General features: G+C 51.3%; 3 protein-coding genes across 5 annotated transcripts in view; 2 read left to right on the forward strand and 1 right to left on the reverse strand.

The window, feature by feature from the left end:
* The window catches only part of PSMD11 (proteasome 26S subunit, non-ATPase 11), a 43,068-nt gene extending 34,489 nt beyond the window's left edge, over positions 1 to 8,579 (forward strand). For both annotated transcript variants that reach the window (XM_073797867.1, XM_004312692.4), the window contains exons 7-14: positions 705 to 849; positions 1,810 to 1,870; positions 3,656 to 3,718; positions 5,477 to 5,602; positions 6,104 to 6,139; positions 6,405 to 6,456; positions 6,756 to 6,898; positions 7,017 to 8,579. In XM_073797867.1, the coding sequence (XP_073653968.1) occupies positions 705 to 849; positions 1,810 to 1,870; positions 3,656 to 3,718; positions 5,477 to 5,602; positions 6,104 to 6,139; positions 6,405 to 6,456; positions 6,756 to 6,898 (626 nt within the window). In that variant the 3' untranslated portion in view covers positions 7,017 to 8,579. The remainder of the gene's footprint in view (positions 1 to 704; positions 850 to 1,809; positions 1,871 to 3,655; positions 3,719 to 5,476; positions 5,603 to 6,103; positions 6,140 to 6,404; positions 6,457 to 6,755; positions 6,899 to 7,016) is intronic.
* Positions 8,580 to 12,269: 3,690 nt separating this feature from the next.
* Positions 12,270 to 16,786, forward strand: CDK5R1 (cyclin dependent kinase 5 regulatory subunit 1). Of its 2 annotated transcripts, XR_002174787.3 has the most exons (3): positions 12,270 to 12,674; positions 12,995 to 15,801; positions 16,258 to 16,786. XR_002174787.3 is itself a non-coding variant. In XM_019927105.3 (2 exons), exon 2 carries the CDS (start codon positions 13,134 to 13,136, stop codon positions 14,055 to 14,057), a length of 924 nt encoding a protein of 307 aa, XP_019782664.1. In that variant the 5' UTR covers positions 12,270 to 12,674; positions 12,995 to 13,133; the 3' UTR covers positions 14,058 to 16,786. The 2 variants fall into 2 exon arrangements, 1 of the variants encoding a protein (XP_019782664.1); XM_019927105.3 differs by having other exon boundaries at positions 12,995 to 16,786.
* A 1,267-nt stretch (positions 16,787 to 18,053) lies between these two features.
* MYO1D (myosin ID) overlaps positions 18,054 to 27,926 on the reverse strand; it is a 350,471-nt gene continuing 340,598 nt past the window's right edge. Inside the window, exon 22 of the mRNA XM_019927106.3 lies at positions 18,054 to 20,193. Within this exon, the coding sequence (XP_019782665.1) occupies positions 20,037 to 20,193 (157 nt within the window). The 3' untranslated portion in view covers positions 18,054 to 20,036. The remainder of the gene's footprint in view (positions 20,194 to 27,926) is intronic.

A 27,926-nucleotide genomic window follows, 5' to 3' on the forward strand; every position in this document is an offset into this window, starting at 1 on the left:
CGTGATAGCATAGGTTGGAAGTAATAGCAGGTTCAGTCAAAGTTAGGCTTATTGGGAGCAACCCAACTTCTAAACAGTAGAGAACTGGTTAGATGAAGTGTAGCGTAATACTGCTTAACTGTGTACAATTAAGTTCATGGATTTGGCATTACATGAAATCCATTTACTGATCGCATCTATCTATAAATGACCAGTATCTGAAATGAGACTGTAAGAGGTTGGATTTTCTTTTTCTCTCTCAGGAAAGCTGCTTACTTATAAAAGTGTCAAGTTTAGAAAAGCTATCTTAAATGGTTGATGTTATTAAAACTAGTAATTTGGGCAGACCAGGGAGGGATGTTTGTGTCAGTTTTCTGACCCGTGAAGGTAATGTCATGGAGGGTAAATGTGGCCTTTTCTAGTGGTTCCAATGGATAGCAGGACTGATGTGGTGGTGCGAAAAGATGTTACCATATGTGGTTTCTAGGATCCCCTTTTGTTGGGTCTCTAACTCCTTTGGAATTTGAACTGGGAGGCCAAAGACCTGGGTTCTAATCCCAGCTTTGCCACTAGATGGCAGTGACTTTGGGCAGGTCCTTTATTCTTTCCTGACCTCATCAGTAAGTAGATGAGGTTGGGATAGATTTTTGAGGCCCTTCCCAGCTGTGACATTTTATGGTTCTATTATTTCATATGGTTCTTACTCTTTTCTTTTCAATGCCCAGGTATTATCCATGCAGCAGAGGAGAAGGATTGGAAAACTGCATACTCATATTTCTATGAGGCATTTGAGGGTTATGACTCCATCGATAGCCCCAAGGCCATCACATCTCTGAAGTACATGTTGCTGTGCAAAATCATGCTCAACACGTAGGTGCACATTAACTTTGGGATATGAGAACTCAGGTCCTTCATCTAAGATTTTCTGCCATGGCAGAGATGGCTTGGGCAGGGACTTTGGCCAGTTACAGAAGCAGCGGCTGCCACCTCGTGGGGCTGATTGAGGTGGAATGGGAGGATCGAAGGTAATCCAGAGCACTTTTCCTTGCTAGTCTTTCAGAACTGGGGAGACAGATTTCAGAAATCTCTTTCCCAGCCCCTCTGAGTGTTCTCCTCATCCTACAATGCTGTCCAGAAGAGTTGTTGAGCACAGGACAGAGGGCCAGGAAATGGCTTACAGACCAGCACCAGCCAATGGGCCACCCAGAATGGGAGTGGTTAAAGGAGAGCTTAGGGGGAGGTTTGAAAAAGGCGACAACGGCAAGTATGACAGCTAGATCTTTTTCTAAAGATTTACAGAATTATTCCACATTCTTTTTTGGGAATAAATGAGATACTGACTGGGATTCTTTTTGGATCTTGGGATTAAACAGGGCTTGTGTTTTGAAAGATCTGTTATACTGGGATTTGATTTATATGTATCATTTTGCCTGTTGGGTCTATTACTTCTGGTAGGTTCAGTGTGGCTTTCTTTTTCTTTCTTTCTTTATTTTTTGGCTATGTCGTGCAGCTTGCGGGATATTAGTTCCCTGACCAGACCAGGGATTGAACCCGGGGCCACGGCAGTGAAAGCGCCAAGTCCTAACCACTGGACCGCCAGGGAATTCCCAGTGTGGCTTTCTTTTTAACGTTGAGTTTTCTTGCTTTTCAGCACTGAGCCCAGAGTGGAGAAAGCCTAGCGTCTATGGTGTGAGAGGCCTATGGGTTTAGGGGTGGGGGCTTATTACCTCTGTGGGCAGAGTCTTTTCAGAGGAAAAGATATTTGCCTGAACATATGCTTAGAAGCATAATATCCTGGAGCAGTTGACCGAGTATGTATTTTTTTTTTAGCCCAGAAGATGTCCAGGCCTTGGTGAGCGGGAAGCTTGCACTTCGGTATGCGGGGAGGCAGGTAGGGGATGCCTTGACTGCAGTTCTGATCTCTGCTCACTCTGAGGCAGCGTGTTATTAGACATGGTGTTCAGTGAGACCGTGCTCTTCAGGTCTCCATTCCGCTCTTCATTCTTTCTTCCCCCCTCTTTTCATTAAGCACGTTCGGTATATTTCCTGTACTGTTAATTCTTGGCCTGAAAAGTCAATGTTTGGTGCTCTTTTGGGTATTGGGTGGTTTGAGGGACTTAACAGAACTCAGAATTGAACTGGAGCATTTACAGTGAGTTAGGTTGCATTTAGCTTCGACCGGAAAGTATATCTACCATGATCTTGGCTTGAAAATTTCATGCGCGGAATAAGAAATCTTGGATTCTCCAAGAGTGTGGAGCCGGGTAAGGTCTGATGCGCGTATGCTTTAGAGAGGTCAGATTGCTTGGTGCAGAAACTAGGTTTTGATGACTCAAGTGCTTCTCTTATCAGTACCTTCCCACTCTTGTCCTGAGTTTGGGTGTGGTCAAGAAGAGGCCTTTGATATCAAGGTCGGTAGCCCTATTTGTGATGGCTTTTATGCCTGAGTAGGTAAGAGTGTGACCTGTGTAAAGATGATGTCTCAGATGTCTGCATCATCACTTTGTACTTCACTTGATTATCACTGGTAAAGTAAAAGTAGTCTTTCTAGGTTTCAAATGCAGTTGTCTCTAAACAGCAGACACGTTGGCTATCTCACTGTATCTTTGGCAGAATGTCCACAACAGATGATTTCTTCCTTCTATACAAGTGGCCCTAATTGGCTTTTCATCAGAAGTTGTTTCAGATCAGCTCCTAGTTTTGACCAAAAGAATATTGTTTATTTCTGTAGTGAAAGACTATCATATCTAGAATTAGAGTTGAGGAGGTGGGCTAAGAGAGGTCAAGTGTCCAGAACAAGGCCAGATAACTAGTAATGGTGAAGCGAGACTTTGAAATTGGGTTATCTGGCTTTAAGTTTCATGCTATTCTCATTATGACATTTTTCTGTCTATAGGACAAATGCTGGAGACAAACTACACTAACGATTAGCTTTGCATCATTTTTAAAGTCTGCAGTATAAGACACTACCTTCCTTGTTTAAGTACATAGGCTGGTACAAGAGGAGTTCCCTCTGGTCCTTTGTTCCTTGATGACAGCTTTCAAGCAGGAGTCAGGCACTCAGGAAGATGAATGTTGTAGATTTCGTGCTGAGTAGAGACTTAAGAGCTTGGTCGGGTACCTTTTATAACGTTTTATAAAGTTAGAAGTTGCCCCTTAACCCTTGGTTATACCTTCATCACTGGGGTTTTAACATTCAGTATGATACGTAGCATTTTGATGCTTCAAGCTTAATGAAAGTAAATCTTGGTCTGTGCCCTGCACCAAACCCAGCAGAATGAGTTTTTATAAAGCACAAGGTATGATCAAGTCTGAGGGCAGGAAGGGTTCTGTGGGGTGTAGGGATAGGGAGTCTTGGAGGAGGGGCGAGGAAATCGCACTTCTCGGGCCATTTTCCCTTTTAGCTTGTCATCTTTGGAGAATGCTTTATCAAAGTTTCTTTTTTGGAAAACTTCCTATTTCCTAGTACCTTTAAGTCACTTCAGCTTTCAAAGGGAAACTGGTTGGCCCACAGTGGTATTCCTCTAGCTTTTCTTCCTAGGCCTCTGAAGAAGAGGAGTGGTGGGGCAGGTTCTTCCTTGCAGCCAGAAGTTGTGTGGACATAGCATGTTCCTTATGAGACTTGTTGGGATGTGAGTGTGCAGATCACTTTCACTGTTTCTCTCTTTATTCTTAGACAGAAGCATTAAAATGTGTGGCTCAGGCTAGCAAGAACAGATCACTGGCAGATTTTGAAAAGGTAAGCAAGGTATTGGGTTGGTAGGGAACTGGTGGAGGGGAGGGGCATTTAAGCACTTTAAAAAGTTTTTTTTAATCTTTAAGTGATTATAGTTTTACAAGAAGTTGCAAAGATAGTACAGAGTGATCCCATGTACCATTCACCCAGTTTTCCCCAGTGGTTACATCTTATCTATAGTACAGTATCAAAACCAGGAAGTAGTTAAGCACTTCTGTACAATGAAACTTGTTGAACTGTCATACCTCATTTATATACAGTACCTTTCAGTTTCAAAAAGTTCTGTCATCCTTCTTTCACTTGATTTTTTTTTGGCTGCGTTGGGTCTTCATTGCTGTGTGCAGGCTTTCTCTAGCTGCAGTGAGTGGGGGGCCACTCTTTGTTGTGGAGCACGGGCTCTACGCGTGTGGGCTTCAGTAGTTGCAGCACATGGGCTCAGTAGTTGCGGCGCGCAGGCTCTAGGGAGTGCGGGCTTCAGTAGTTGTGGCACGTGGGCTTAGTTGCTCCGCGGCATGTGGGATCTTCATGGACCAGTGATTGAACCCATGTCCCCTGCATTGGCAGGCAGATTCTTAACCACTGCACCACTAGGGAAGTCCCCTTTCATTTGATTTTTCACAACAAACCTGTTACCTGTATTTTATGCTTGGGGAAGCTGGAATTTAAAGAGGAGGCCTGGGTCACACAGCTCATGTGTGTCAGGGTCTGACACAAGCACCATGCAGCATGGTCTTAGATGTTACTTCAGCTCCAGAAATGCCAGGTCTGCTTCTCCTCTGTGGACAGAAGAGAAGTTTTGATGTGTGCATCTGGGCTGAGAGATACTTCCTTAGGACAGAAGTTCTAGGCTGGCCTTGCCTCCTGTGCCTTTCACTCAATGTTTGTGAAGGTTTGGAAAGGGAGAAAAACTTGTCTAAGCAATCGGGTGAGACTTATACTTTTCTGAGCCTCTCTCTTAGTCTGAGTATAATGACCAACTTAATAAAAACAAACCTAGATCCAGGAAGAAAAATAGTATGGACAGAAACTAGACCATGTGGCTCTCTGACTGTCCCCAGGGTTCATCATCTTACTTGAGGTTTCTTGCCAATTTCATTTCCTTACTTGGCATGATTTGCTTGCTTCCCTTAACACCTTATAGCACAGCTGACATGAGGCTGGGATATTGTGAGAACATTACTAAAGGTAAATAAATCACATACACAAATAAACAAAGAGTCTAGATCATTTTATCCCCCAATTTGGATGGAACACTTCTAGTAGGGATTAAAAAAAGGGTCTGTGATCAGATATTTGGGAAACCCTAGGGCTAAACAAAATTAGAAAGGTACTTTGTTTTCTGTGCTGATATTCCTTATAAAACCCCAAGAGCTAGCTGTGGAATTCAGCATTTCCTATTATTTAACCTCAGAATTCCCCCTCCTCCTGCCCCCATGGAGGCCTTATTTGTTCTGTGGAATACATATTGAGAACTGCTTTTGCAGTGAATTTAGCTTGCAAGCTGAGCTGCTGCTTAGGGCTTACATGGTTTGAGCTGTCAGTGTGAGGCTTTTGGACAGGAAGATGGTGCCTAGGGTTAGGCTCCACCTTTCACTTCTTTTCATTTTCTTCTGCCTTCAGTCGTGGCTGTTCTTTCATCTTCCCAAATCTTCCAGAACTACAGTCAACCATGTAGTTACAAGGGCCAGCTCACTACTTAGGAAGCTGCGAGTAGCGTGACTTTCAAGTCCTTTTCTGTGCCAATCTCGGCTCTTTTGGCAGGCTCTAACAGATTACCGGGCAGAGCTCCGGGATGACCCAATCATCAGCACACACTTGGCCAAGTTGTATGATAACTTGCTGGAACAGAATCTGATCCGAGTCATTGAGCCTTTTTCCCGAGTACAGGTAAGAACCTTCTGGGGGACTCTAGCTCTTCTCTGGTGGCAGGGGGTTTCTGGCTAGGCGTCCTCACTATAGCCACCTCCCTTCCCACAACCATTCAGGATAGGAACTCACTTCCAAGGGTGTGCCTGCTGGGCGAGAGACCCCCAAGAGCTTGGGATTTTCTTGACAGGGAATGAGAGTCAAGGAGAGGGTTGCTGTGGGGTAGAGGCTGGTGAGATTGCCCCTGCTTGTTTTCAGTGCAGTCTCCTCCTAGCTTTTGTAGTCACTGTGCATGTGGTAAATGCTTTCTGTTCTGGGTGTGTGGGACAGGAGTGTATTTGTTGTCTGTAGTGATGCAGGGTAGGCAGATGGACCAAGCACAAGAGACCTAAGCACAGCCAAAGAGAATCTGTCCCTGTAGAGACATTCGGCAGGATTTCAAGATACAGCACCACCCTCATCCCGATATTAGAGGCAGAAGTAAAACTTTCAGTGTTGGTGTCTTTTTACCTTTCCTTTTAGATCGAACACATATCTAGCCTCATCAAACTCTCCAAGGTAAGGAGTCCTGAGCTTGTCTTGAGGGTAGGGATGGGGAAAGGGGCATGTGGAGGGGCTGCCGTTTTACACCCGCTGGGCCTTATTGCAAAGCTCCCAAGCTTCTCAGTGGGGACTGGGGACCGTGGGCTGAGAGCTGCAGATGCATTGTTGCTGTTTTATTTTCAGACCATTTGCCATAAGATCCTTTTATACAAGGCTTTCATGTCAGTGTGATCTCTCACTAGTAGATGCTGGGCCCTTTAATCATGTGCTTTGATTTTAGGCCGACGTGGAAAGGAAATTATCACAGATGATTCTTGACAAGAAATTTCATGGTGAGTAACAGTCGTACCGGCGAGGGGGCTGGTGGAGGTGATGAAATGGTGAAGAGGCATCATGCTCTTGTTTATCTTGAAAGAAGATGCTCCATTGTATCACCTGGTGGTTCCCTGGGATCCTTGCCCCTGTTATGCCTGTGATGAGAGTGTAATAAACATGCACGAATGGAACAGGAAGATGACTTCTGTTTCTACTCCTTTCTGGAGAAAGTGAGGCAGCTAGGGAGTGGGCTGCTTCTCAAATGCTCGTGTGTCTAATCCTTTCTTTTACCTGGGTTTGCTTGTGTTTTCTGCAGGGATCTTGGACCAGGGGGAGGGTGTCTTGATTATTTTTGATGAACCCCCAGTAGATAAAACTTACGAAGCTGCTCTGGAAACAATTCAGAACATGAGTAAAGTAGTGGATTCCCTCTACAACAAAGCCAAGAAACTGACATAGGTGAGTGCTGACTCCGGGACCCGGGCCCGGGCAGCGCTGTCTTCTGCCTGTCGAGACTGAAAGCCTCCTGGTGGCCTTGCGGCTTCCCCGATTGACACTGCTCTGTCTTCTCTTGCAGAGTTGGATCTGTAGCGGTCCTTTGGAGAGTGTGTGTGGCGGGAGAGTGAAACCTTTGGGGAAAATGCTAGGAGATTTTTTCTTTCTGTTCTACTTTTCGCTCAGAAAGTTTTTAAATCCTCATTTGGTGCATCTGTATTCCAGCCGATAGGTGTGCCAGTTTTCATGTAATCTTTACTGGCCCAACTTGGGAGTGGGGAAATTGCTTAAAAAAAGAAAAAAAAGAAAAAAAAAGGTTATTCTAAATAAAAGGAAAAAGGCTTACACTACCTAAAGCTGTGCTCTCTGCCTCCTGGGAGAGGGCCACCAAGCCAGGCGCTCCGCCAGCCACTGGGGCTCCTAACCCACCCGCTGGGTGTCACCTCACCTCCTCTTCAGAATTGGGTGTTCGCCTGACTATCAAAGCAACGACTTTTTATTCTGTTTGTACTGAACCAAAACAAACAACTGTGTATAGACTGCTATTTTCCTTTTTATTTGAAATGAGGCGTTTCGGTGTCCTTTCCCCTGCCATGTGGCCCATCCCCCCGCCCTCCCCCCAACAATGGCTCCAGCAGACTGGCCGAAGGTCCCGCCGCCGCCACCGCCGCAGCAGCACCTGCACGGCTCCGCTCCAACCTGGGAAGGAATGGGGACATGGCCAGGAGCTAGTGTCACCATGGCCACACAGGGAGCAGTGTGGGCCCTCAGGGGGCCTGCTGTGCATGTGGCTCTTTTTAACACAGTAAACTAGATTAGATGTCAGTGTTTTAATTGCCCCTCTCCTCTGCTCTTTTCTCTCTCCCCCTCTTTCCCCTTCTCTCAACCAGGAGACCATCCCATGTCTCTTCCTTCCTCCTTCCCCCCTCCAGGGGAGCCAGGCTGTCTGAAATACTTCAGCTTCTCTCCCCATCCCCCTGCTTCTCTCCTGCTGTCAGATGGATTTATTCCTTTTTTAAACAGTGAACATCGGAAATGAGACTGTGGGGTGTGTTGTTGTTTGTTTTTTTTTTTCCTCCCAATTTTTGTTGTTGGGTTTTTGAGCAACCTCATGTCCCCTTCCCAGGGAGCTTTCTTTATTTACCTCTTAGAAATGGAACGGATGGGAGGTAGAGCACTGTACTCCAGCATGCTTTGTTTTATGATGAGATTACATAGCAAGGCTTTTAATGCCATTTGGGCAGGTAAGCTTCTGCACCTCTGTTGTGCTCAGCTATATTTTCTTCTTCCTCTCATTCTTCTTTGTCTTCTTTTTTCCTCTCCCCCTCCTCCTGCCTCCTTCCTGCTGGCCTCCTTTTATCTTTCTTTCCCTTTGTCAGATTATCCTTCCAGGTTTTCGTAATAAATTTATATTTTGTAAAAGGATTTTGTTGTACCAGGTTTTGCATCCTCACTGAATCTGACTGGCTTTTATTTTCCTCTCCAAAATCAGGTTTTTGTTCTCAACATCTTTCCCCATCATGTCCAGTCACTGTTTTGGTTTTGGCACCATCAATATCAAATGTACAAACGGTTCTTGCTAACCAACACCAGGTATATCTGATGTTCAGATGAGTTCCAATAAAAACAATTTTTTTTTCAAAAAGTGTCCTTTCTTGAGTGCTGGAGGGCTTCTGACCAAGTCCAGACAGTTCTGTGTAGCCCTCTAGACTGGACAAAGCTCTACTGTCTCATTTGCTTCATGGGAGACCTTTAGATCCGGGGTCAAGTGGAGGGCTTTGGGTGAGAAAGTTGGTCTGTGAGGGCTAAAATGGGAAATGGGGCTCAGTTATCTTTGTTTTTCCAAGGCATCATGGTCCAGTGAGGACATGGGGTTTGGGTTGTAATATCCTCTGAGCCTGTTTCCTCACTTACACGACAAGGATGGCGCTTTCTTGGTAGGTAATTGTGGTGGGAGTGCTACATGAAGTCATGGAAGTACAGGTGCCTGGAGAGCCCTGGCATTCACTTGTGGCTTAGTTTTAGTTTTTTGGAATCTTGTTCAAAAGGATTGATTTTATACTACCCCTCAGACCCTGGGAGTGACCTGTCTTGTGGGGCTCTGGGGCCACTGGGGGGGAGGGTGGGCTCTAGCCACCAACTCCAGTCTGAGCCACTCTCTGCTCTCTTTCAGTATTGTGTCTCTGTGTATAGTTTTACTTAAGGAAGAGTTGTGCTTCAATAAAGGACTTTAAAAATATTCCAAAGGGATCAAGAGCCCGAGCAGTGGGGGGAGGGCAGTCCCAGGAGCTCAGTGGGGCAGCAGCCTTCTCGTCATCTCCCTGGGCAGGTCTGCTGACTTCTGCAGACCCGTGCTGTCCAGTGTGTGGCCATGAGCCCCATATGGCTGTTGAGTCCTTGAAATTGTGGCTAGTTCAAACTGTGATGCCCTGCAAATGTAAACAAACCAGACTTTGAAGAATGTGAAAAAAGAAAAATTGCTCAACTTCTTTTTTATATATATGTTGAAATATTTTGAGCATTTATTGGGTTAAATGTACTATTAAGATATACCTGTTTTTTTAACTTTTTTTATGTGGCTGCTAGAAAATATTTAATTATCTACGGGGCTTGCATTTGTGGCTCATGGTTTTTTTTGGACAGCGCTGCTCCAGACCTCGAGGGACTGCTTCCCCTCCCAGGCCTCGGTAAGCTGCATCTAGGTGCAGCTGAGAGGGTGGGGTAGCCCATGGGCTAGCATGGGCCTGGCTCCCTCAATTATGGGCCCTTCCTGGCACCAGGCTTCACGGTGCCTGGGCTTCCTTGTGTGTTGATGAGATCCTGATGGCGTTGGGAGCGGCGGCTGCGTCCCTTGGCTGTGGAGCCCCGCTGCATGCTAGTTATGTAACCTGTGCTGCCCAGAAAGGCCACTAGATGCTGCTCTGTGATGCCTGAGAGAACAAAGCACGACTTCCTCAGGAGCCAGGGCTCAGACCTGCTTTATTTGGAACCCTTTCTGAGAGCTGGCTGGCTGTGGCCTTGGCCTCCCTTCCTCAGAGTGGTGTGGGAAAGGGGCATGCAGAGGATGGGAACTCTCCATGGACATCCCAGCCGTGCATGTAACGCGCAGGCTGGCCTTTCCGGCAGCTAGGGATAGACTATAGGATAAAGAGGCTGATTGATGGGGGTGGGATTTGGAGAGCTTCCCTGCAGTTCTCTGGTGAAGACAGAAGAAAACAGCTGTGCATCATTCATCCAGGTCTGCCTCCTGGGTCCTTGATCTGCCATTTGTGGCAGATTGTAGCTATTCCTTCTTCGCTTTGCAGTTGGAGAAGTACTGGGCGCTGGGAGGGGGAGGGGGGTTGTTGGTGTGTTGAGTGAGCAGAGGAGTGGTGTGGTGCCTCAGAACAGGCAGAGCAGGCACAACACGGGTGGACAGGGTTCCAGGGTTCTTCGGTCACAAAAGCCACTGTGCTGGCAGCGCCATCCCATTCATGCTCTGCTGCACACATGACTTTGCCTCTGACAAGTGTGAGGAGGTTGGAGTAGTTCTGCCAAGAGCTCTTTTTGAAGGTAGTAGGGGAGGGCTGGCTGGGCAAAGGCAAGAGAGGACGCAGGCTGGAAAAGGCCCAGGCCAATGCGAGCTTCCATGGTTTGGGAAATGGGGTGGGGTGGAGCTGGGTACTGCCCACCATGAATTGGAATAGTTAGTATTGAAATTTTGTAGGTACAGGTAAGTACAGGGCGGCTCCAGATAGTTCTGAGGGGTGGATTACAGGCTTAGAAATCTAAGCATATTTTGGGAAGTGGAAAGCACTTAACCCCTGCTCAACACAGGAAAGGCAGTGTGGACATGGGCCAACTCAGGAGCTGGGCCTCCATTAGGGGCAGGATGAAAAAAGGCTGGGGTCCAACTTTGCCTTAGGAAGAGAGTCATTGGGCCAGTGGACCTGGAGGAGATTGCTTCTTAGAGCTCCTTACTATGGAGGACAGCTCCATTTGAAGAGCAGGTAGGGGTTGTACACTGAGGAATGTTCAGAGGGAGGGGCACACTGGGCTAAGGGCCTGCCTTTATCTTCTAAGTTAAGATGACAGCTACTGTGGATGTTTCTCAAGGACTCTACAAGAAGTAGCCTTCTGGGTACAGAGTAATGCATTTCCCACTGTATGGTCACCAAGGCCCCTAAAGCTTTGTTGCCACTGTTGACAGAGGAATCTCTGAGTAGTACTTTAGCAAATTCTAGTACTTTCTGATGATGGTAGCATTGTTTGAATGATACCAGATTTCTTTACTGCTTAGAGCAGTAGGCAGAACTGGCACAGGTTGTGTGCTGGAGTGGCCTGGGAGTCAGGGGATTGGGTGTTCTCTGGATTGCTACTTCCTCATCACCAGGTCCAGAGGCGGTAATTTGGATTAAGATATTGTTTAAGTCTCCTGTTTCCCAGGTTTGTGGTCAAATCTGAGTCAATCTCCAGAACTAAACAAAGAATAGTGAAGAATAGCCTTTGTGAAGAATCTGGATTCTTGTTCCTTGTGAGAGGAAAAGTTCTTATTAGAACCAGAGTTTTACTCAGAATTTAATAATTTTATGGGCACCGAATCTTCAAATTATATATGCTTAGCATGAAAAATATTTAAATCAGCAGATCAGAGGCTGGTTGGAGAAGCAGTTGCTTCAGTTGTTCTATAACAAGAGGGCCGGTGGAAATTTTGAGGTCGCATTTGTGATGGGCTCAGTATTGGCCCTTCTCTGGGGCAGCGACCGAGCCAGAAGCCTCAGGGCTCTGTCCCAGGTGTGGTGTGGGAAGGCTAGTCGCTCTGTACCTGGGCCGTAGGCATTTACCTGGGATGGGGCAACAGAGATCCCAGAGGGAAAGGCACTCAAAACTGATGCGACAGTCCCCTTGGGATGCTTGGGGCACTCAGGCGGCCTCAGCAAAGGCTTAGCCTCTCCCCACCTTGCTCCCTGAGCTCCCTAGCTTACGTCCCCGGGGACGAGGAGGTTAAATGGAAGGAGGCTGCTCGGGGTCCTAGCCTCCGTGGATGGCTTCTCTGGCGGCCAGGGCGGGGACGCGGCCGAGAGCGCCCCCGCGGCCGCAGCTGCCGGCGCCGCGGCGGGAACAAAGGCAGCACGTGTCTGGGCGGGGCGGCGGGCGGGGTCGGCCCTCGGCCCCGCCCCGCCCGGAGCTTTTCCACCCGCCCGAGCTCGGCTGCGCGGTGCGCCCGCGACTCTCGCACGGCCGGGCTGTTGCTGGTGGGGCGGCGCCGAGAGGGCGGCAAGCAGTGTGGGAGGGGGGCGGCCCCGTGGGGCGGGGCGGGGAGGGGCGGGGCGGTGCCGCGAGTACCCGCCGCCCGAGCCCGGGTCCTGGATGGGGCGCGGCGAGTAGAGCGGCGCCTGGGGCTCGCGGCCGTGTCGCTGCCAGCACCGCGCGCAGCTGGTGCTGAGCACGGCGGCGGCTCCGGCTCCCGGGCGAGACCAGGCCTGGCCGGGCCTGCGCGTGGGCCGCGCGCGCGCCCGAGAGGGAGGCCGCTGAGGTGCGCGCCGGGGCGGGCGCGGGCGCGGCGGCGGCGAAGGCGGCCGAGCGGGGGGCGGGGCCGCGGCGCCAGCAGAACCTTGGACAGAAGCTCCGGAGCCGCCGCCGCCGCCACCGCCGCCGCCGCCGAGCGCGAGCCCCGCCGAGCCCCGCCGAGCGCCGGGACCGCGGCGTCGAGCCGCGGCGCGCATTGCGGAGGGTGCAGAGCGCAGGAGCCACCTGCTCGGTAAGCCTGCGCCTCGGGCCGTCCGCTGTCCCCGGGGAGCCGGGCCGGGGTCGCGGCCGCGTGCGGTTTCGAGGCGGGGTCCCCGGCCACCTCCGCCGACTCCCGGTCCCCCGCGCTGCCATCCGGACCCCGGCGGGCGCGGGTGCCGGTGCCGCAGTGGAGCGGCCGGGTTGCGGCGCGGGGGCGCGGGCGGGGCCGTGCCGGCCGGGGAAGGCCTGGGCGCGGGTCCGGGGCCAGGTCCGCGGGGCCGCCGAGGCCGGGGCGGAGGAGCGCGACGCGAGCCCCGCCTGGTGCTGAGAACCATCTTGTTTTCCACACAGATCCGAAGGGGCGGCAAGCGACCCCGGGAGCGCCCCGGCCTCCCCCTGGCCGCCTCGGGCTTGGTGAGCTGTTTCGTCCCTCCGGCCGGCAGGCTGGGCGCGCAGGGGCGCAGGTACCCGCCCGGCGCGCAGCGGCACCATGGGCACGGTGCTGTCCCTGTCCCCCAGCTACCGGAAGGCCACGCTGTTTGAGGATGGCGCGGCCACGGTGGGCCACTACACGGCCGTGCAGAACAGCAAGAACGCCAAGGACAAGAACCTGAAGCGGCACTCTATCATCTCCGTGCTGCCTTGGAAGAGGATCGTGGCCGTGTCGGCCAAGAAGAAGAACTCCAAGAAGGTGCAGCCCAACAGCAGCTACCAGAACAACATCACGCACCTCAACAATGAGAACCTGAAGAAGTCGCTGTCGTGCGCCAACCTGTCCACGTTCGCCCAGCCCCCACCGGCGCAGCCGCCCGCACCCCCTGCCAGCCAGCTCTCGGGCTCCCAGACCGGGGTCTCCTCCTCCGTCAAGAAGGCCCCGCATCCTGCCGTCACCTCCGCAGGGACGCCCAAACGGGTCATTGTCCAGGCGTCCACCAGCGAGCTGCTGCGCTGCCTGGGTGAGTTTCTCTGTCGCCGGTGCTACCGCCTGAAGCACCTGTCCCCCACGGACCCTGTGCTCTGGCTGCGCAGCGTGGACCGCTCGCTGCTCCTGCAGGGCTGGCAGGACCAGGGCTTCATCACGCCCGCCAACGTGGTCTTCCTTTACATGCTCTGCCGGGATGTCATCTCCTCTGAGGTGGGCTCTGACCACGAGCTCCAGGCCGTCCTGCTGACCTGCCTGTACCTCTCCTACTCCTACATGGGCAATGAGATCTCCTACCCGCTCAAGCCCTTCCTGGTGGAGAGCTGCAAGGAGGCCTTTTGGGACCGCTGCCTCTCCGTCATCAACCTCATGAGCTCCAAGATGCTGCAGATTAACGCCGACCCCCACTACTTCACACAGGTGTTCTCCGACCTGAAGAACGAGAGTGGCCAGGAGGACAAGAAGCGGCTCCTCCTAGGGCTGGACCGGTGAGCCTGCTAGCCTGCATCACGGCTCAAGGATTCAATTCATTTTTAAAAATTTATTATTAAATCAGATTTTGTGTACAGTATGTGTCTAGCGAAGCCACGAAGGGCCCCTCCCTTCCCACCTTCTCTCCTTGGGGTTTTCTTCAGCTCTGCCAAGAACTCTGGATGCTTTTGAACTCCCGAACCTTGTGCAAAATTCAGAAGATGTATTCAGAGACACCCTGGCTCCTGACCTTTCACTTTGGGGAATTCAAAGGACTGACCTGCCTCTGCCGCCTGTGCTCTTGCTGGACCAAGGCAGGGGAGGCTACCCTCTGCTCCCCACAGCCAGGCAGCCCAGAGTTTCTGGTTGGAGGCCCTTTTCCGGGTCCTGTTTTGGGTCCTCCATTCTCCCAGAGGCTCCTGGAGCCAGCCACCCTGACTGAGCCGCATGTGGGGTTGTGAGGCAAGATGCCCATGGCTCTGGGACAGCCTCTTCAGTTGAGGGGAAGCCGGCCTGGTGCAAAGATTGTGTCCTGTCGTTTGACCATGCACGACCCGGTTTGCTCTTTTTTCTTTTTTAGGGACAAGGGCTTTCCTTTTGTGGAGACATGGAGCTCGCCCCCCTTCCCCTGCTCCCAGCGGTGTTGGCAGTGTTGGTTAACAAGCTGGTTTGACTCATTAAGTTCTTTCATTTTGGGTCCCAGCTCTAAAGGGGTGGGGTGAAACTGGGGACAACTCCTTTCTTGGGTGAATTTTTCATTTGAATCATGCAGCTTAGTCACCCTGTGGTGAAGGCCAGGACAGCTTCAGGTGCCCATTGTCAACAGCCTGCCTTCTGGGCAGGTGGGGTTGCCATGCCTGGGACTGAGCCGGTGCCCACCTAAGGGCTAAGGCCTCTTGCTGGTGCACGTGACATTTGTCCTGCAGAGCTGCGGGGCGGTGGGGGGTGATGTCAGGGATCAGGGTGATGGGGTCATGATGTACCCCCGCCCTCACCCCTGTTGATTTAAAGCTGTTCCCAGACAGTTCAGTTTCTTCTGAAGGTGAAGCCTTGTCCCGAAAGGGCCAGTGAGACAGCTGGACCTTGGAGACAATTACAAGCCGGGAGCAGAACTCCTGATTGCCTGCTGATTCTACAACTGATCATTTGCAGCTGCTGGTTTTGGTTTCCACCTTAGCCTGGTTGGTGGCTGTAAAAACACATGATGTGTACTTAATCAATTTTCTTTCTAATTCTCCCAGATCGGTGGCTTGGGGCTTGGGAGAGGACCAAGAGAAGGGAGCAAGTCTTTCTCTGTCCCTTCGGCTTTGGGGAACAAAGACTGATGTGAAGATGCTACAGAGAATTCTCTCTTCCAGTCCCAGTCCCCCAGGGGGTGCTGGAAGGGGAGGCTGGGGGGAGGCAGGGGGCGGTTTTACATAGGATTAGCTTCCAGGTGGCTGCCGATTTCAGCAGAAGCACTACTGAAATTCACAGAAAAAAGAAAAAGCTGTGAAATTGAGGTCCCGATTTAATAGGCCCGGAGCTGAGACTGCGGGCCCGTGGTGCTCCCGAGGAAGAGGGCCTGCCCGAGCCGGAGAGCATTGGCCGCAGCTGCGCCCCGAGGCCCACGCTGAGCCTTTCTCAGGACCGCCAGCCAGATAACCTGCCGCGGGGCTGGAAGGAACCCGCGGCTGCTGGCGCGGACCTCGCCGCGGCGCCTCTTCTCTGCTGGAGTTGTCACCCAGCCCGTCTGTGCAGATCCTGCTGCCATGTGTGACCTGAGGTAGGAGGCCCGTGGGGGCAGCGGGCCCTGGCGGCACACGAGAGGGGGGTCCGGGTGCCGACTCTCAAGAGCAGGGGCGTGGGTCTGTAGTCGCTCCTTCGCGGGCTGCGCTGGGCCTGAAACTGCGGGAAGGCGCATCCGCAGGATTCCAGTTCTGTGCGTTTCCTTCTCTCTCCATATTTATTTTTTTAAGTTTTGGAGGCGGTGCAAATTTCAGGAGTGGTTGGGGACTAAGGAAAGAACTCTCTAGTTCCATCAATGTGAAGCCTGGTGGGGTCTCCTCCCTCCCTTGCACTGGTCATCAGTATTGTGTAGAGGAACTGATATACTTGAGTGTGCAAGCAATGAACCCATTTGACATGCTGCTATGAAGACTACTTTTAGAACAATTAAAAAAAAAGGAAAAAACTAACCTACAAAAAAAAACCCTTTATTCTTTCATTGTTGCTTTTACAGTGATATTGTGCATGCAAACCAGGAGCATTTTGTGTCTTAAGAAAATTAATCTTAGATGGCTGTGAAAATTACACCCGTGCACAGAACAAGTCACAGGAATAATAGTTCAGGATTTGGTTTTTCTCTTTCTTGTAAACCTGAAGGGTTGATATATTCTTTCCATGCAGTTATTAGAACTTAGTTTTGTTCCAGCCGTTGTTAAACTTGCAATGAAAAGAGAATGTACCATTTTTTTCACTCGGAATTATTCATAGCTGTATATTTGAAACTGCTAATTACACACGTGCGATGTATGTTGGTTTTTTAGTGCAATTTCTTCTGTAGCTATTCTTTGACCAAACTGTGGGTGTTGTTAATATTAATTTATATTTGTCTCATTTTGTATGTATGCGTAGCGTGTTTGTAAGTATGTGTGGTTTATAATCTGACAAGGTCATGAAGCTCAGTTTGGCTGTAATTTAATTCCCCTTCCCTTATTTTTATTTATTTTTGTACTGTGCTGAGTAAATAAAATGCACTGACCATCCATTACATAGACCTTTTCTGTGGGCACATCCTTCACGAGCAGGCTGGGGGCCCCTCTTATAAATGATTCCTGCGCTTAAAACATAATTGGATTGCATTGTGGGGGAGGGGAGTATGGGCGGAGGGAGGGTTAGGGGAGAGGCCTTAACGAGCGCGTTCATGTTAAGGTGATTAAGAAAGCAGCACAGGTTAAGTCAACTTTGGTTTCTCAGGAGTTGCTTTCCAAAGGCTCCCTTGCCTTGGCGGAGCTGGGTGACCGGGACCTCCAGCCAGAGGGTCGGGCCCAGGCATGGCCTGGCGAGGGCTGGCTCAGCGGGTCCTGCAGGGCAGGCGGCTTGGCACTAAGGCTGTGGCTCCAGGTGTCCTGGGCCTGGCTCTGCTCGTGGTCCACGGCCCAGAGGCGCCCAGGCCAGCAGGGGTCCATGTGGCTCAACCCCACCAGCCTAGCTCTGTGCAGGTTTCTGAAAGAGAGAACTCCAACCCCGGGGCTCCCAGATAAGCAGCCACCCTAGCCCCTAATTGTGGCAAGGGTGGGGCCCCCTACTGGTTGTACTGCCAGCGGTCTGTGCCCACTCACGCCACCACCCTGAGCTGCTGGGACCTGGCGTTTTGGACTTGGTTCCCCCCCCAACCCCCTTGGCCCTGTCCCCCGCTGGCTGGAGCTGCCCTGGGCCTGGGGGCGGGGCGCAGCTCAGGTGGCACCTTGGAAGCTGTCAGCCTTGTGATCGGGGCACCTCCTTTGTCTGAGTCAGAAGCCATCACTGCGGGCTCCGTCCCGCCAGTAACCGGGGACCCGGTAGCATCCTCTGGCTGCGGGGCCCTTGGGTGCTGGGGATGCCCCATCTCCCCGCAGGGCCTTGCTTGTCTGCAGCTCCCCGACCCCAACCTGAGGGCTCGGGGAGAGGCTGACGAGCCACAGCTCACCCAGACCTCTCCTCCAACTGCAGCCCTGGAGATCCCAGCCTTGCCTTTATGCATGCTTCGATCTCAGTAAACGTGAAAGCAATGAGCTTCAAGTCTAGTGCACAGGCCTCAAAATGGTGGGAGAAAGTGTTTGGATTTGATTCCACTGCCTGTCCGCCTCCCGGCTCCGCCTCCCCCCAGCTTCGCACTCACCATTGAATACTTTTCATCAACAGCCCCACGTAAACTATCCTCCATTTTTACTTGATTTGTGTTTAATGCTCCCTTCCATCCTCTGGGTTAACAGTTTATAGGAGCCAAAATTTCACAACTGTAGATACAGTTTTCAATTCAAAAAGCAGAACACCTTTAAACGTAAGATTTAATGCTTTATTGCTCTTGATGATAAATCACAATATGCTTTAGAAATAAAGTTAATTTAATGGAAAATAGGAATATACGCACCAAACCATAAAACTGCATTTAATTAAATCAAGAGAAACACTTCATCGCATACAATCACTGTGTCCTCCTGCCTTCCCCTCAGCGCTGTGATCACACCCGAAATTCTTTCTTCAGTTGCCAGACACTCTGACTTTCTGTAGGACATCATGAAAAAGTGCTTGTGGACGGCGGTGGTGCTCTGGCTGAGGGCTCAGGGACCAGAGGCGACACCAAAAGGTGGGAGGGCAGGACTCCAGCCCCCGTCCTCTCCAGCCTCTGAACGGCACTCGTTTGGCATGTTCTTTTTGGTGTGTCTAAAACATACATTTCCATGTATCTAGTAAAGCAAAAAGTTTGGGGAAACGAGTGGAAAGGAGAGGTGATGTTCCAGTTAAGATGGATCGATAGTGTCAAGGCGATTGGCAAAGCTATGGGCGCTGCTGAACGGGGTCCCGTGCGGGCAGCTGACCAGGCTTGGAGGATGAATGGGTTTCCAAGGCCAGGTTGCCGGCGGGACTCTTTGCTGTGCACTGCACGGGGTGAGAATGTGCTCGAGCCCTGGGAAGCAGGGGTGGGGCAGCCGCGAGACCAAGCTGCTGGGACCACCTGGGAGCCGGCCAGGGGGCCGCGGCAGGCACAGGAGGTGGCACCTGGTATGCTTTGTGGGGTCGGGGTGGCAGGGGGAGCCTCTGTGGCAGAAAGCGGAGAAAACGTCAGCACGTCCCTCTCTGACATCCTGCTCGGCTCCTCCTGGGGCGTGGGCTCACCCTCGGCCCCCTGACCACACGGGGTGCCTGAGTCTTTCCTTTTTCTAAGGCTCCAGGCCGGGAGGCCCGGGCTGCCCAGGGGGTGTGTGGCGTCCTCCTCAGCTGAGGCTCAGAGGAGGGTGGTCCCGGAAGCATCTGGAGCACACGCGCTCTCTGCTGGGCAGGGACTGGCAAGGCGGCGGCTCTCCTGGCCTGGCCTGCAGTGCCAGGACCCCCGCACTGTTTCTGTCGCTCCACTTCCCCAAGTTCCTGGGGCTCAGGCCCTCCCACCCCAGTCCTGGTTCTCCACGTGAGTGTGAGGCAGAGGTGTTCGGAGGGGCAACTTCCAAACCCCGGATTGCTCCCCTGCTCCCCACCCCCCATTCTATTTTATTAATTAGCGTTCCTGACACGAGTGTGGGCACAGCAGACATGATATGATTAGCAAACTGCAAAAGTAAGTGCAAGACAACCACGGCCCAGGCTGTGCGGTTAAGTAAGATGATCCCTGGAGCATCCCCTGCGCTGCGCTCTCTGGGGAGGTGGCCACGGGGCTGGGGGCAGGCTCTGGGCAGGACAGACTGCCGGCCCTTGGCTCCTGGGCTGAGGGGCTGGCCCTACAGGTGAACCTGCTCACCTGGTGGTCTTGGCTGGCTGCTGGCGGGGAGGGGGTCCACGAGGAGCTCTGAGAAGCTCCCTGAGCCAGGGCATGGGGCTGCCATCACCCTGGGGAGAGGGCAGCTGGGCCCAGGGAGAGAGCAGGGCTACCTCCCCAGCTCATCTCCCCCAAACCTCCCCCGACCCGGGGGCATGGCTTTGGCTAGAAACTGCATCCGGGCTCCCCAAGCCCTCGCCTTGCAGGGCCAGCTGCTGGTCACGGGGTCAGGCAGGCTGACCTGGCCTGGCAGCGGGCGGCCTTCTCTGACTGCAGGGGAGCTGTAGTCGGGGGTGGGGGGTGGGGTGGGGTGGTGGCTAGGGGCTGGGCAGGACACGGGGTCTTTGGTTTGCTGAGGGGTCTGCGGACAGTTGGGACCGAGGAAGACGGAGGCCAAAGGCAGAAAGCAGGGGGTGGGCCTCGGGGAGGGGCCGCAGGGGAGGCGGGGGCCCCTCCCAGCGTGGAGCCTAGCGGGCGGGCTTCGGGCGGCCCCACCTCCCTGCGCATCAGTTGCCCGGCACGCTGAGGATGAAGCCCGAGCGGTTCTTGGTGAAGTCGGGCTGCGGCTGGTTGAGCCGCGTCTCCACGGAGACGGTGCACTTCCTCCCGTGCAGGCTGCATTGCACAGGGTTGGTGACGTTGACTTGAAGGTGGCGCTTCTCACTGGAAGGACCGAAAAGAAGACAGGCGGTTAGCAGGGGGCCCAGGTGGGGGAGTCTCCCCGGCAGCCCCTGGGCCTCACAGGTGTCTCCAGGCCAGGGCACAGAGAGGATGAGGCCGGGAGAGGTGGTGCTGGGCTGCGGTCCCGAACCAAAGCCCTGGGGGAGCCAGGGCCCGAGGTTCAGGCGCTGCCGGGCTCCTGAGAACCCGCTTGTGGGGCAGTACAGGGCAGGGAGCTGCAGTGCGGCACGGCCACCGCCCTCTGGCCTGAGGCTGAGGACCAGTCACTGGGCTTTAGATGTCAGCAGGGGGATGTCACAGCACGGGGCTCTGATGACACTGTTTATCAGTTCTCTCTGGTGGCAACACGGAGCCCTGGGGGCGCTGCGTCCAGTGATAAGTGGAGACTCTTCCCCGCACATGGTACCTGACTACCACGACGATGAGAGAAATGTCTTCTGTGAGTCCCGGCTCGGCCCTGCCTGTCGCGGGTCCCGCTGTTAGAACCGGTTGGACGTCAGCTTCCTGGAGGCCGGGAAGTGGGAGGGAGGGTCAGCGGTGCTTCTACCTGTGTGGCTGGCAGCGTGCGGGGCAGGAGCGCGTTCCCCTGCCCAGGAGCCACGTGGCCCTGCTGGCCCAGCGGGGCTTCTTCCCACCTGCTGAGCAGTCGGAGGGCCCGGAGTGCCCAGTGCCCGCGGGGTGGCTGCGCACCTGCTGGGGAGGAGCAGCGCCCGTCCTCAGGCGCCTGGCTGGGCACTGAACGCACTTCAGATGCCGCAGATGCAAGAGCTGGGAGACTCAGCGGCCGGTACAGTCCCGCGCTGCGCCTCGTGCCTCATCGGCGCTCTCCGCGCTGGGAGGTGAGAGGAGAAGGCCCTGCTCCCTGTGCTCTGAACGCCTTCATTTCCCCAGGTTGGCGCTGGGGGCGGGCGGGCCAGGCTCCCTGGGTGGCTGTTGCTCTCGGCGTTGGACGGGATGCCAAGGGTCGGACGGCAGGGGAGGCCGGCACAACTGTGCTTCCGCCCGCCTGGCCCAGGGGACAGGGAGGCACTGCCCAGGCACCGGCTGGTCTGGGCGGCACCATCACTCAGACTCACTTTCCGCAGGAAGGGGGCCTGCGGGCAGTGGCGCTCTTGGCCTCTGAGTGCCCAGAACACTGGGCTGGGCTTTGTTGGAGCGCCCAGGGGGCAGGGATGGAGATGTTGTTAGGGGCTTTCCTCATGGCTGTTTCCTACCTGCTTTCTTTTTTTAAAAAATTAATTAATTTTTGGCTGCATTGGGTCTTCATTGCTGTGCCCTGGCTTCCTCTAGTTGTGGCGAGCGGGGGCTACTCTTCGTTGCGGTGTGCGGGCTTCTCACTGCGGTGGCTTCTTTTGTTACGGAGCACAGGCTTTAGGCATGCGGGCTTCCGTAGTTGTGGCATACGGGGTCTAGAGCAAAGGCTCAGTAGTTGTGGCGCATGGGCTTAGTTGCTCTGCGGCATGTGGGATCCTCCCGGGCCAGGGCTCGAACCCGTGTCCCCAGCATTGGCAGGCGGATTCTCAACCACTGCGCCACCAGGGAAGCCCCCTTTCTTGTTAAACATCTTGTAGAAACAGAAAATGAACACAGGAAGAGACCCGTGGTTATCTCTCATGGGCATTAGGTATCTGATGCTTAATGACTTGTCAGCTGCAGCTAAAACCTTGGCTTAGGACGGCTATTTTTAACCAGACTTGGACATAAAAATAGCAGAGCCCATTGGAGGCAGTGACTCGGGCACTTCTCCATTCCTGCGGGAGCCAGGCTGCCCTGGGGATAGATGCACAGCCCGTGATCTGGGTGAGGGGTCCTTCGACCCTCATCCTGGCCCTCTGGCTGGCCTGGAGCAAGCGGAGCCCCAGCACCGCAGCCCTGAGTGGCCCTGCCCTGATTCCCTGCCTGTCTCCGTGGGGCTGCCGTGGGATCTGGGCAGAAGAGAGGGGGGTGAGTGGTTCCAGGTGTTGAGGGCAGGAAGAAGAACTGGCTTTTTGGTCTGAAGAGCTAGGCAGCTAAGCAGCCCCCGGCTGGTGCCGTCCACACTGCCATCAGCAGACAACAAAGTAAGACAACGTGGATTGAGTTTGCTTTCTCAATAAGTCAAACACAGAATTACCACACGACCCAGCAATTCCACTCCTGGATATATACCCAAAAGAAGTGAAAACAGGTGTTCAAACAAAAACTTGTACAGGGATGTTTATAGCAGCATTATTTACAACAATGCAGAAAAAGCTTTGGATAAAATTCAATGCCCATTTATGATAAAAACTCTTCAGAAAGTGGGCATAGAGGGAACATACCTCAGCTTAATAAAGGCCATATTAATGGGAGGAAGTCCAAAAGGGAGGGGATATCTGGATGTGTATGGCTGATTGATTTTGTTGTGCAGTGGAAGCTAATGCAACATTGTAAAGCAACCATACTCCAATAAAAATTAAAAAAAAAAAAACAAAAAAGGCCATATATGACAAACTCACAGCTAACATCATACTCAATAGTGAAAAGCTGAAAGCATTTCCTCCAAGATCAGGAAAAAGACAAGGATGCCCAGTCTCACCACTTTTATTCAACATAGTTTTGGAAGTCCTAGCCACAGCAATAAGAGAATTGGAAAAGAAGTAAAACTGTCACTGTTTGCAGATGACATGATACTAAACATGGAAAATCCTAAAGATGCTACCAGAAAACTACTAGAGCTCATCAATGAATTCAGTGAAGTTGCTGGGTACAAATTAATATACAGAAATCTGTTGCATTTCTATACACTAACAATGAAATATCAGAAAGAGAAATTAAGGAAACAAACCCATTTACAGTCACATCAAAAAGAATAAAATACCTATGAATAAACCCACCGAAGGAGGCAAAAGACCTGTACTCTGAAAACTATAACATAACACACTGATGAAAGAAACTGAAGGCCACACAAACAAATGGAAAGATATACTGTGTTCTTGGATTGGAAGAATCAATATTGTTAAAATGACTGTACTACCTAAGGCAATCTACAGACTCAATGCAATCCCTATCAAATTACCAATGGCATTTTTCATTTGTTCTAGTTCACAGAACCTATCAAATTACCAATGGCATTTTTCATTTGTTCTAGTTCACAGAATTTTAAATTTTAAATTTGTATGGAAACACAAAAAACCCTGAATAACCAAAGCAATCTTGAGAAAGAAGAACAAAGCTGGAGGAATCACGCTCCCTGACTTCAGACTATACTACAAAGCTACAGTAATCAAAACAGTATGGTACCGGCACAAAAAGAGAAATATAGATCAATGGAACAGGATAGAAAGCCCAGAAATAAGCCCACACACTTATGGTCAATTTAGTCTATGACAGAGGAGGTTAGAATACACAATGGAGAAAATACAGTCTCTTCAATAAGTGGTGCTGGGAAAACTGGACACCTACATGTAGAATAATGAAATTAGAACATTCTCTAATACCATATACAAAAATATACTCAAAATGGATTGAAGACCATGGGGCTTCCCTGGTGGCGCAGTGGTTGAGAGTCCGCCTGCCGATGCAGGGGACACGGGTTCGTGCCTTGGTCCGGGAAGATCCCACATGCCATGGAGCGGCTAGACCTGTGAGCCATGGCCGCTGAGCCTGCGCGTCCGGAGCCTGTGCTCCGCAATGGGAGAGGCCACAACAGTGAGAGGCCCGCGTACCGCAAAAAAAAAAGGATTAAAGACCTAAATGTAAGACTGGATACTATAAAACTCCTAATATATGCCCAGGAGTGGGATTGCAGGGTCATATGGTAGCTCTATTTTTAGTTTTTAAAGGAAGCTCCATACTGTTCTCCATAGTGGCTGTACCAATTTACATTCCCAACAACAGTGTAGGAGGGTTCCTTTTTCTCCACACCCTCTCTACCATTTGTTATTTGTAGACCTTTTGAAGATGGCCATTCTGACTGGTGTGAGGTGATACCTCATTGTAGATTTGATTTGCATTTCTCTAATAATTAGCACATCGTTTCATGGGCCTTTTGGCCATCTGTATGTCTTTTTAAAATTATTTAATTTTATTTATTTTTTGGCTGCACTGGATCTTCATTGCTGCACGTGGGCTTTCTCTAGTTGCAGCGAGCAGGGGCTAGTTCGTTGCGGTGCGCAGGCTCCTCATTGCAGTGGCTTCTCTTGTTGCGGCGCACGGGCTCTAGGCCCGTGGACTTCAGTAGTTACAGCATGCGGGCTCAGTAGTTGTGGCACACGGGCTCAGCAGTTATGGCTCGCAGGCTCTAGAGCACAGGCTCAGTAGTGTGGTGCATGGGCTTAGCTGCTCCGCGGCATGTGGGAACTTCCTGGACCAGGGCTAGAACCAGTGTCCCCTGCATTGGCAGGCGGATTCTTAACCACTGCACCGCCAGGGAAGTCCCTGTATGTCTTCTTTGGAGAAATGTCTGTTTAGGTCTTCTGCCCATTTTTTGATTGGGTTGTTTCTTTCTTTCTTTTTTTTTTTTTGATATTAAGCTCCATGAGCTGTTTGTATACTTCGGAGATTAATTCCTTGTTGGTAGCATCGTTTGCAAATATTTTCTCCCATACTGTAGGTTCTTTCATTTTGTTTATGGTTTCCTTTGCTGTGCAAAAACTTTTAAGTTTAGTTAGACCCCATTTGTTTATTTTTGTTTTTATTTCTATTACTCTAGGAAACAGATCCAAAAAGATATTCCTACGATTTATGTTAAAGAGTGTTCTGCCTATGTTTTCCTCTAGGAGTTTTATAGTATCATCCTGCTCCTGGGCATATATCCAGAGAAAAACATAATTCAGAAAGATACATGTACCCCAGTGTTCACTGCAGCACTATTTACATGGAAGCAACCCAAATGTCCATTGACTGATGAATGGATAAAGAAGATGTGGTACATATATACGATGGAATACTACTTGGCCATAAAAAGAATGAAATAATGCCATTTGCAGCAACATGGATGGACCTAGAGGTTATCATACTAAGTGATGTAAGCCAGACAGAGAAAGACAAATATCACGTGATATCATTTATATATGTGGAATCTAAAAAAATCGTATAAATGAACTTAGTTACAAAACTGAAATAGACTTACAGACATAGAAAACGAACTTATGGTTCCCAAAGGGGATAGAGGAATGGGGGGACAGATAAATTAGGAGTTTGGGATTAACATATACACACTACTATATATAAAATAAGTAAACAACAAGGACCTACTGTATAGCACAGAGAACTATACTCAACATCTTGTAATAACCTATAATGGAAAAGAATCTGGAAAATAATATATGATACATAATAAATATATATAATATATAATAAATATACATAATATGTAATAATATATATAACTGAATCACTTTGCTGTACACTTGAAACTAACACAACATTGTAAATTAACTATACTTCAGAAAAAAAGAAAAGGTAGAAATAACGCAAATATCTATCAGCTGATGAAGGGACAAACAAAATGTGGTCTATCCATCCAGTGAAATATTATTCGGCCATAAAAAGGAATGAAGTAATGACATCTGCTACAACACGGATGAACCTTGAACACATTATGCGAAGTGAAAGAAGTCAGACACAGAAAGCTACATACTGTGTGTAATTCCACTCATATGAGATGTCCAGAACAGGCAAGTCCACAGAGACAGAAAGCAGAGGAGTCAGGGTGTCAGGGTGTTTCCTTTTGGGGTGATGAAAATATTCTGGAGCTAGACAGTGGTGACGGTTGCACAACACTGTGAATGTACTAACTGTGACTAATGGTAAATTTTAAGTTATGGGTATTTTATCATAATTAAAATTTTTTTTTTTTTTTTGGCTGCGTCCGGTCTTAGTTGCGGCACGTGGGATCTATCATTGCGGCGTGAGGGCTTCTCTCTAATTGTGGTGCGCGGGCTCTAGAGCGTGCAGGCTTAGTTGCCCCGCAGCATGTGGGATCTTAGTTCCCTGACCAGGGATCAAACCCACGTCCCCTGCACTGGAAGGCGGATTCTTAACCACCGGACCACCAGGGAAGTCCACGCAATAATCTTTTTAAAATGGGTTGATCTAAAGGAAAAATAAGAACTTGCCCTCAAACCATGTTTTTTCTCCCCATTTTAAGTTCAAACCAAAATGGTTTTAAGGCCAGTGAGGGGTTTCTTGTGCCTATTTTGGAGACAGAGCAGTGGCAGGGCCCGAGCAACACACAGGGAGTGGACACCCCAGGGGGTCCGGTGACATCTCCTGCTGGCGCTTCACACACTGGAAATCTTTACGGGACCAGAGCACCCTCCTTATTTTTTCAAGAAAAGAAAGGAGATTTTATAGCTGCGGGTGACAGCTGCGATGGAGGCTGGCTGGCCGCAAGGGGGAGGGGCTTTCCTCCCCATCTTCTGTTACAGGATTTAATGGCTCAGCAAACTGTGGAATTCGGGGACTTTCATCTTGTTTCATCTGCTCCAAGCTATCATTGCAGGCAAATGGCCTTGATCAAGTTACTTTGCTTCCGTTTCCTCCAGTCCTCTGCTCATCAGAGAAATCCGCGGGCGTGCTGGTGCAGCCGCACATTGAAAAGTCCTGCACAGGGTGGGACATCCCAAGTCTCTCCAGGGGCTGAAGCAGCCCAGAACATGTCCCCTCCTGTACAGACCCCTGGTCGGCAGAAGACTCTTACCCCTGGCAGCCTGGGACTTGAGCCCACCCTCTTTTCTCCATGGCATTCCAGTGGCATTTCCTACTGGAGCTCTAACACTTGAAAGGGAACCGGGATGGGAGTGAGGTGAAGTGCAGCGGCCCGGTGCACGGATCCTCTGGGGGAGTGGCCAGCAGTTCCAGAGCCTTCGGCACTAACGCAGCATTCTCTGTGTTTGGTCACAGGATGTGTGTGTGTGGGGAAGCTTGCCTTGCACCAAGCACAGGCAGGTCGTAAACAGATGCTTTTCCCAGGGGTGATACGCGGAGCGAGTGTTTCACGATAAACCCCAGCGTCATCAGGACAGGCGGCCCTCCACCTGGACGCCGCCGGGGCACAAGGGCAGGGTCTCCAGCTCTCCCTGAGGACAGTGGCCCGCCCATGTCTGCAGCTGTTCCCCGTGTGTTTCGCTTCCTTCCAGAAGGAAGTCCCTCTGTTCATGTCAAATCACAGAGGGCAGCTCTTTCAAAATCCTCCTTTAGGAAGGGCTACTTCTGTTTTTGTCAGGGTCGAATGGACACTTCGACCACAGTCACTTCTAGAGCGAGTCTAAGAGGCCAGCAATCCTGGCGGGGGGGGGCGTTGCATCTCCGATCTACTGAGTCCTCTCTGGGTTTGTAGCTGGTGAGGGATGGGGTGACACCACTTTTATTTAGAAAATAAAACTCCAGTCACTATATGGTTCCAGGCAGGCGGCACGTTCGTCGCGAGGCCCCCGGCGCAGGCTCCTGGCCCAGTGGGCGGAACCCCCGCCCATCCCCCAACCCTCCTGGCCCTCGGGTCAGGGACCCCCTTCCCCCAGGGCTTTCCTCTCTTGGGCCCCCATCACCCATCCCTCCCCCACCCGCTCTCCTTCTCTTGGCGGGTATTTACCAAGCGCCCACAATGAGGTGGGCTTCGTCCAGAGAGAGTGAACACAAAATGGGTGGGATGCAGGCCCCGACCTCAAGGCACCCGTCAACACTGAGAGGATGGGCAAAGTTTAACAAACACCGAGATACGCACAGGGGCCACCTAAGCGTGGGTGGCCGGT

This window comes from Tursiops truncatus, chromosome 20 (genome assembly GCF_011762595.2).
Source record: "Tursiops truncatus isolate mTurTru1 chromosome 20, mTurTru1.mat.Y, whole genome shotgun sequence".
Classification (NCBI taxonomy): domain Eukaryota; kingdom Metazoa; phylum Chordata; class Mammalia; order Artiodactyla; family Delphinidae; genus Tursiops; species Tursiops truncatus.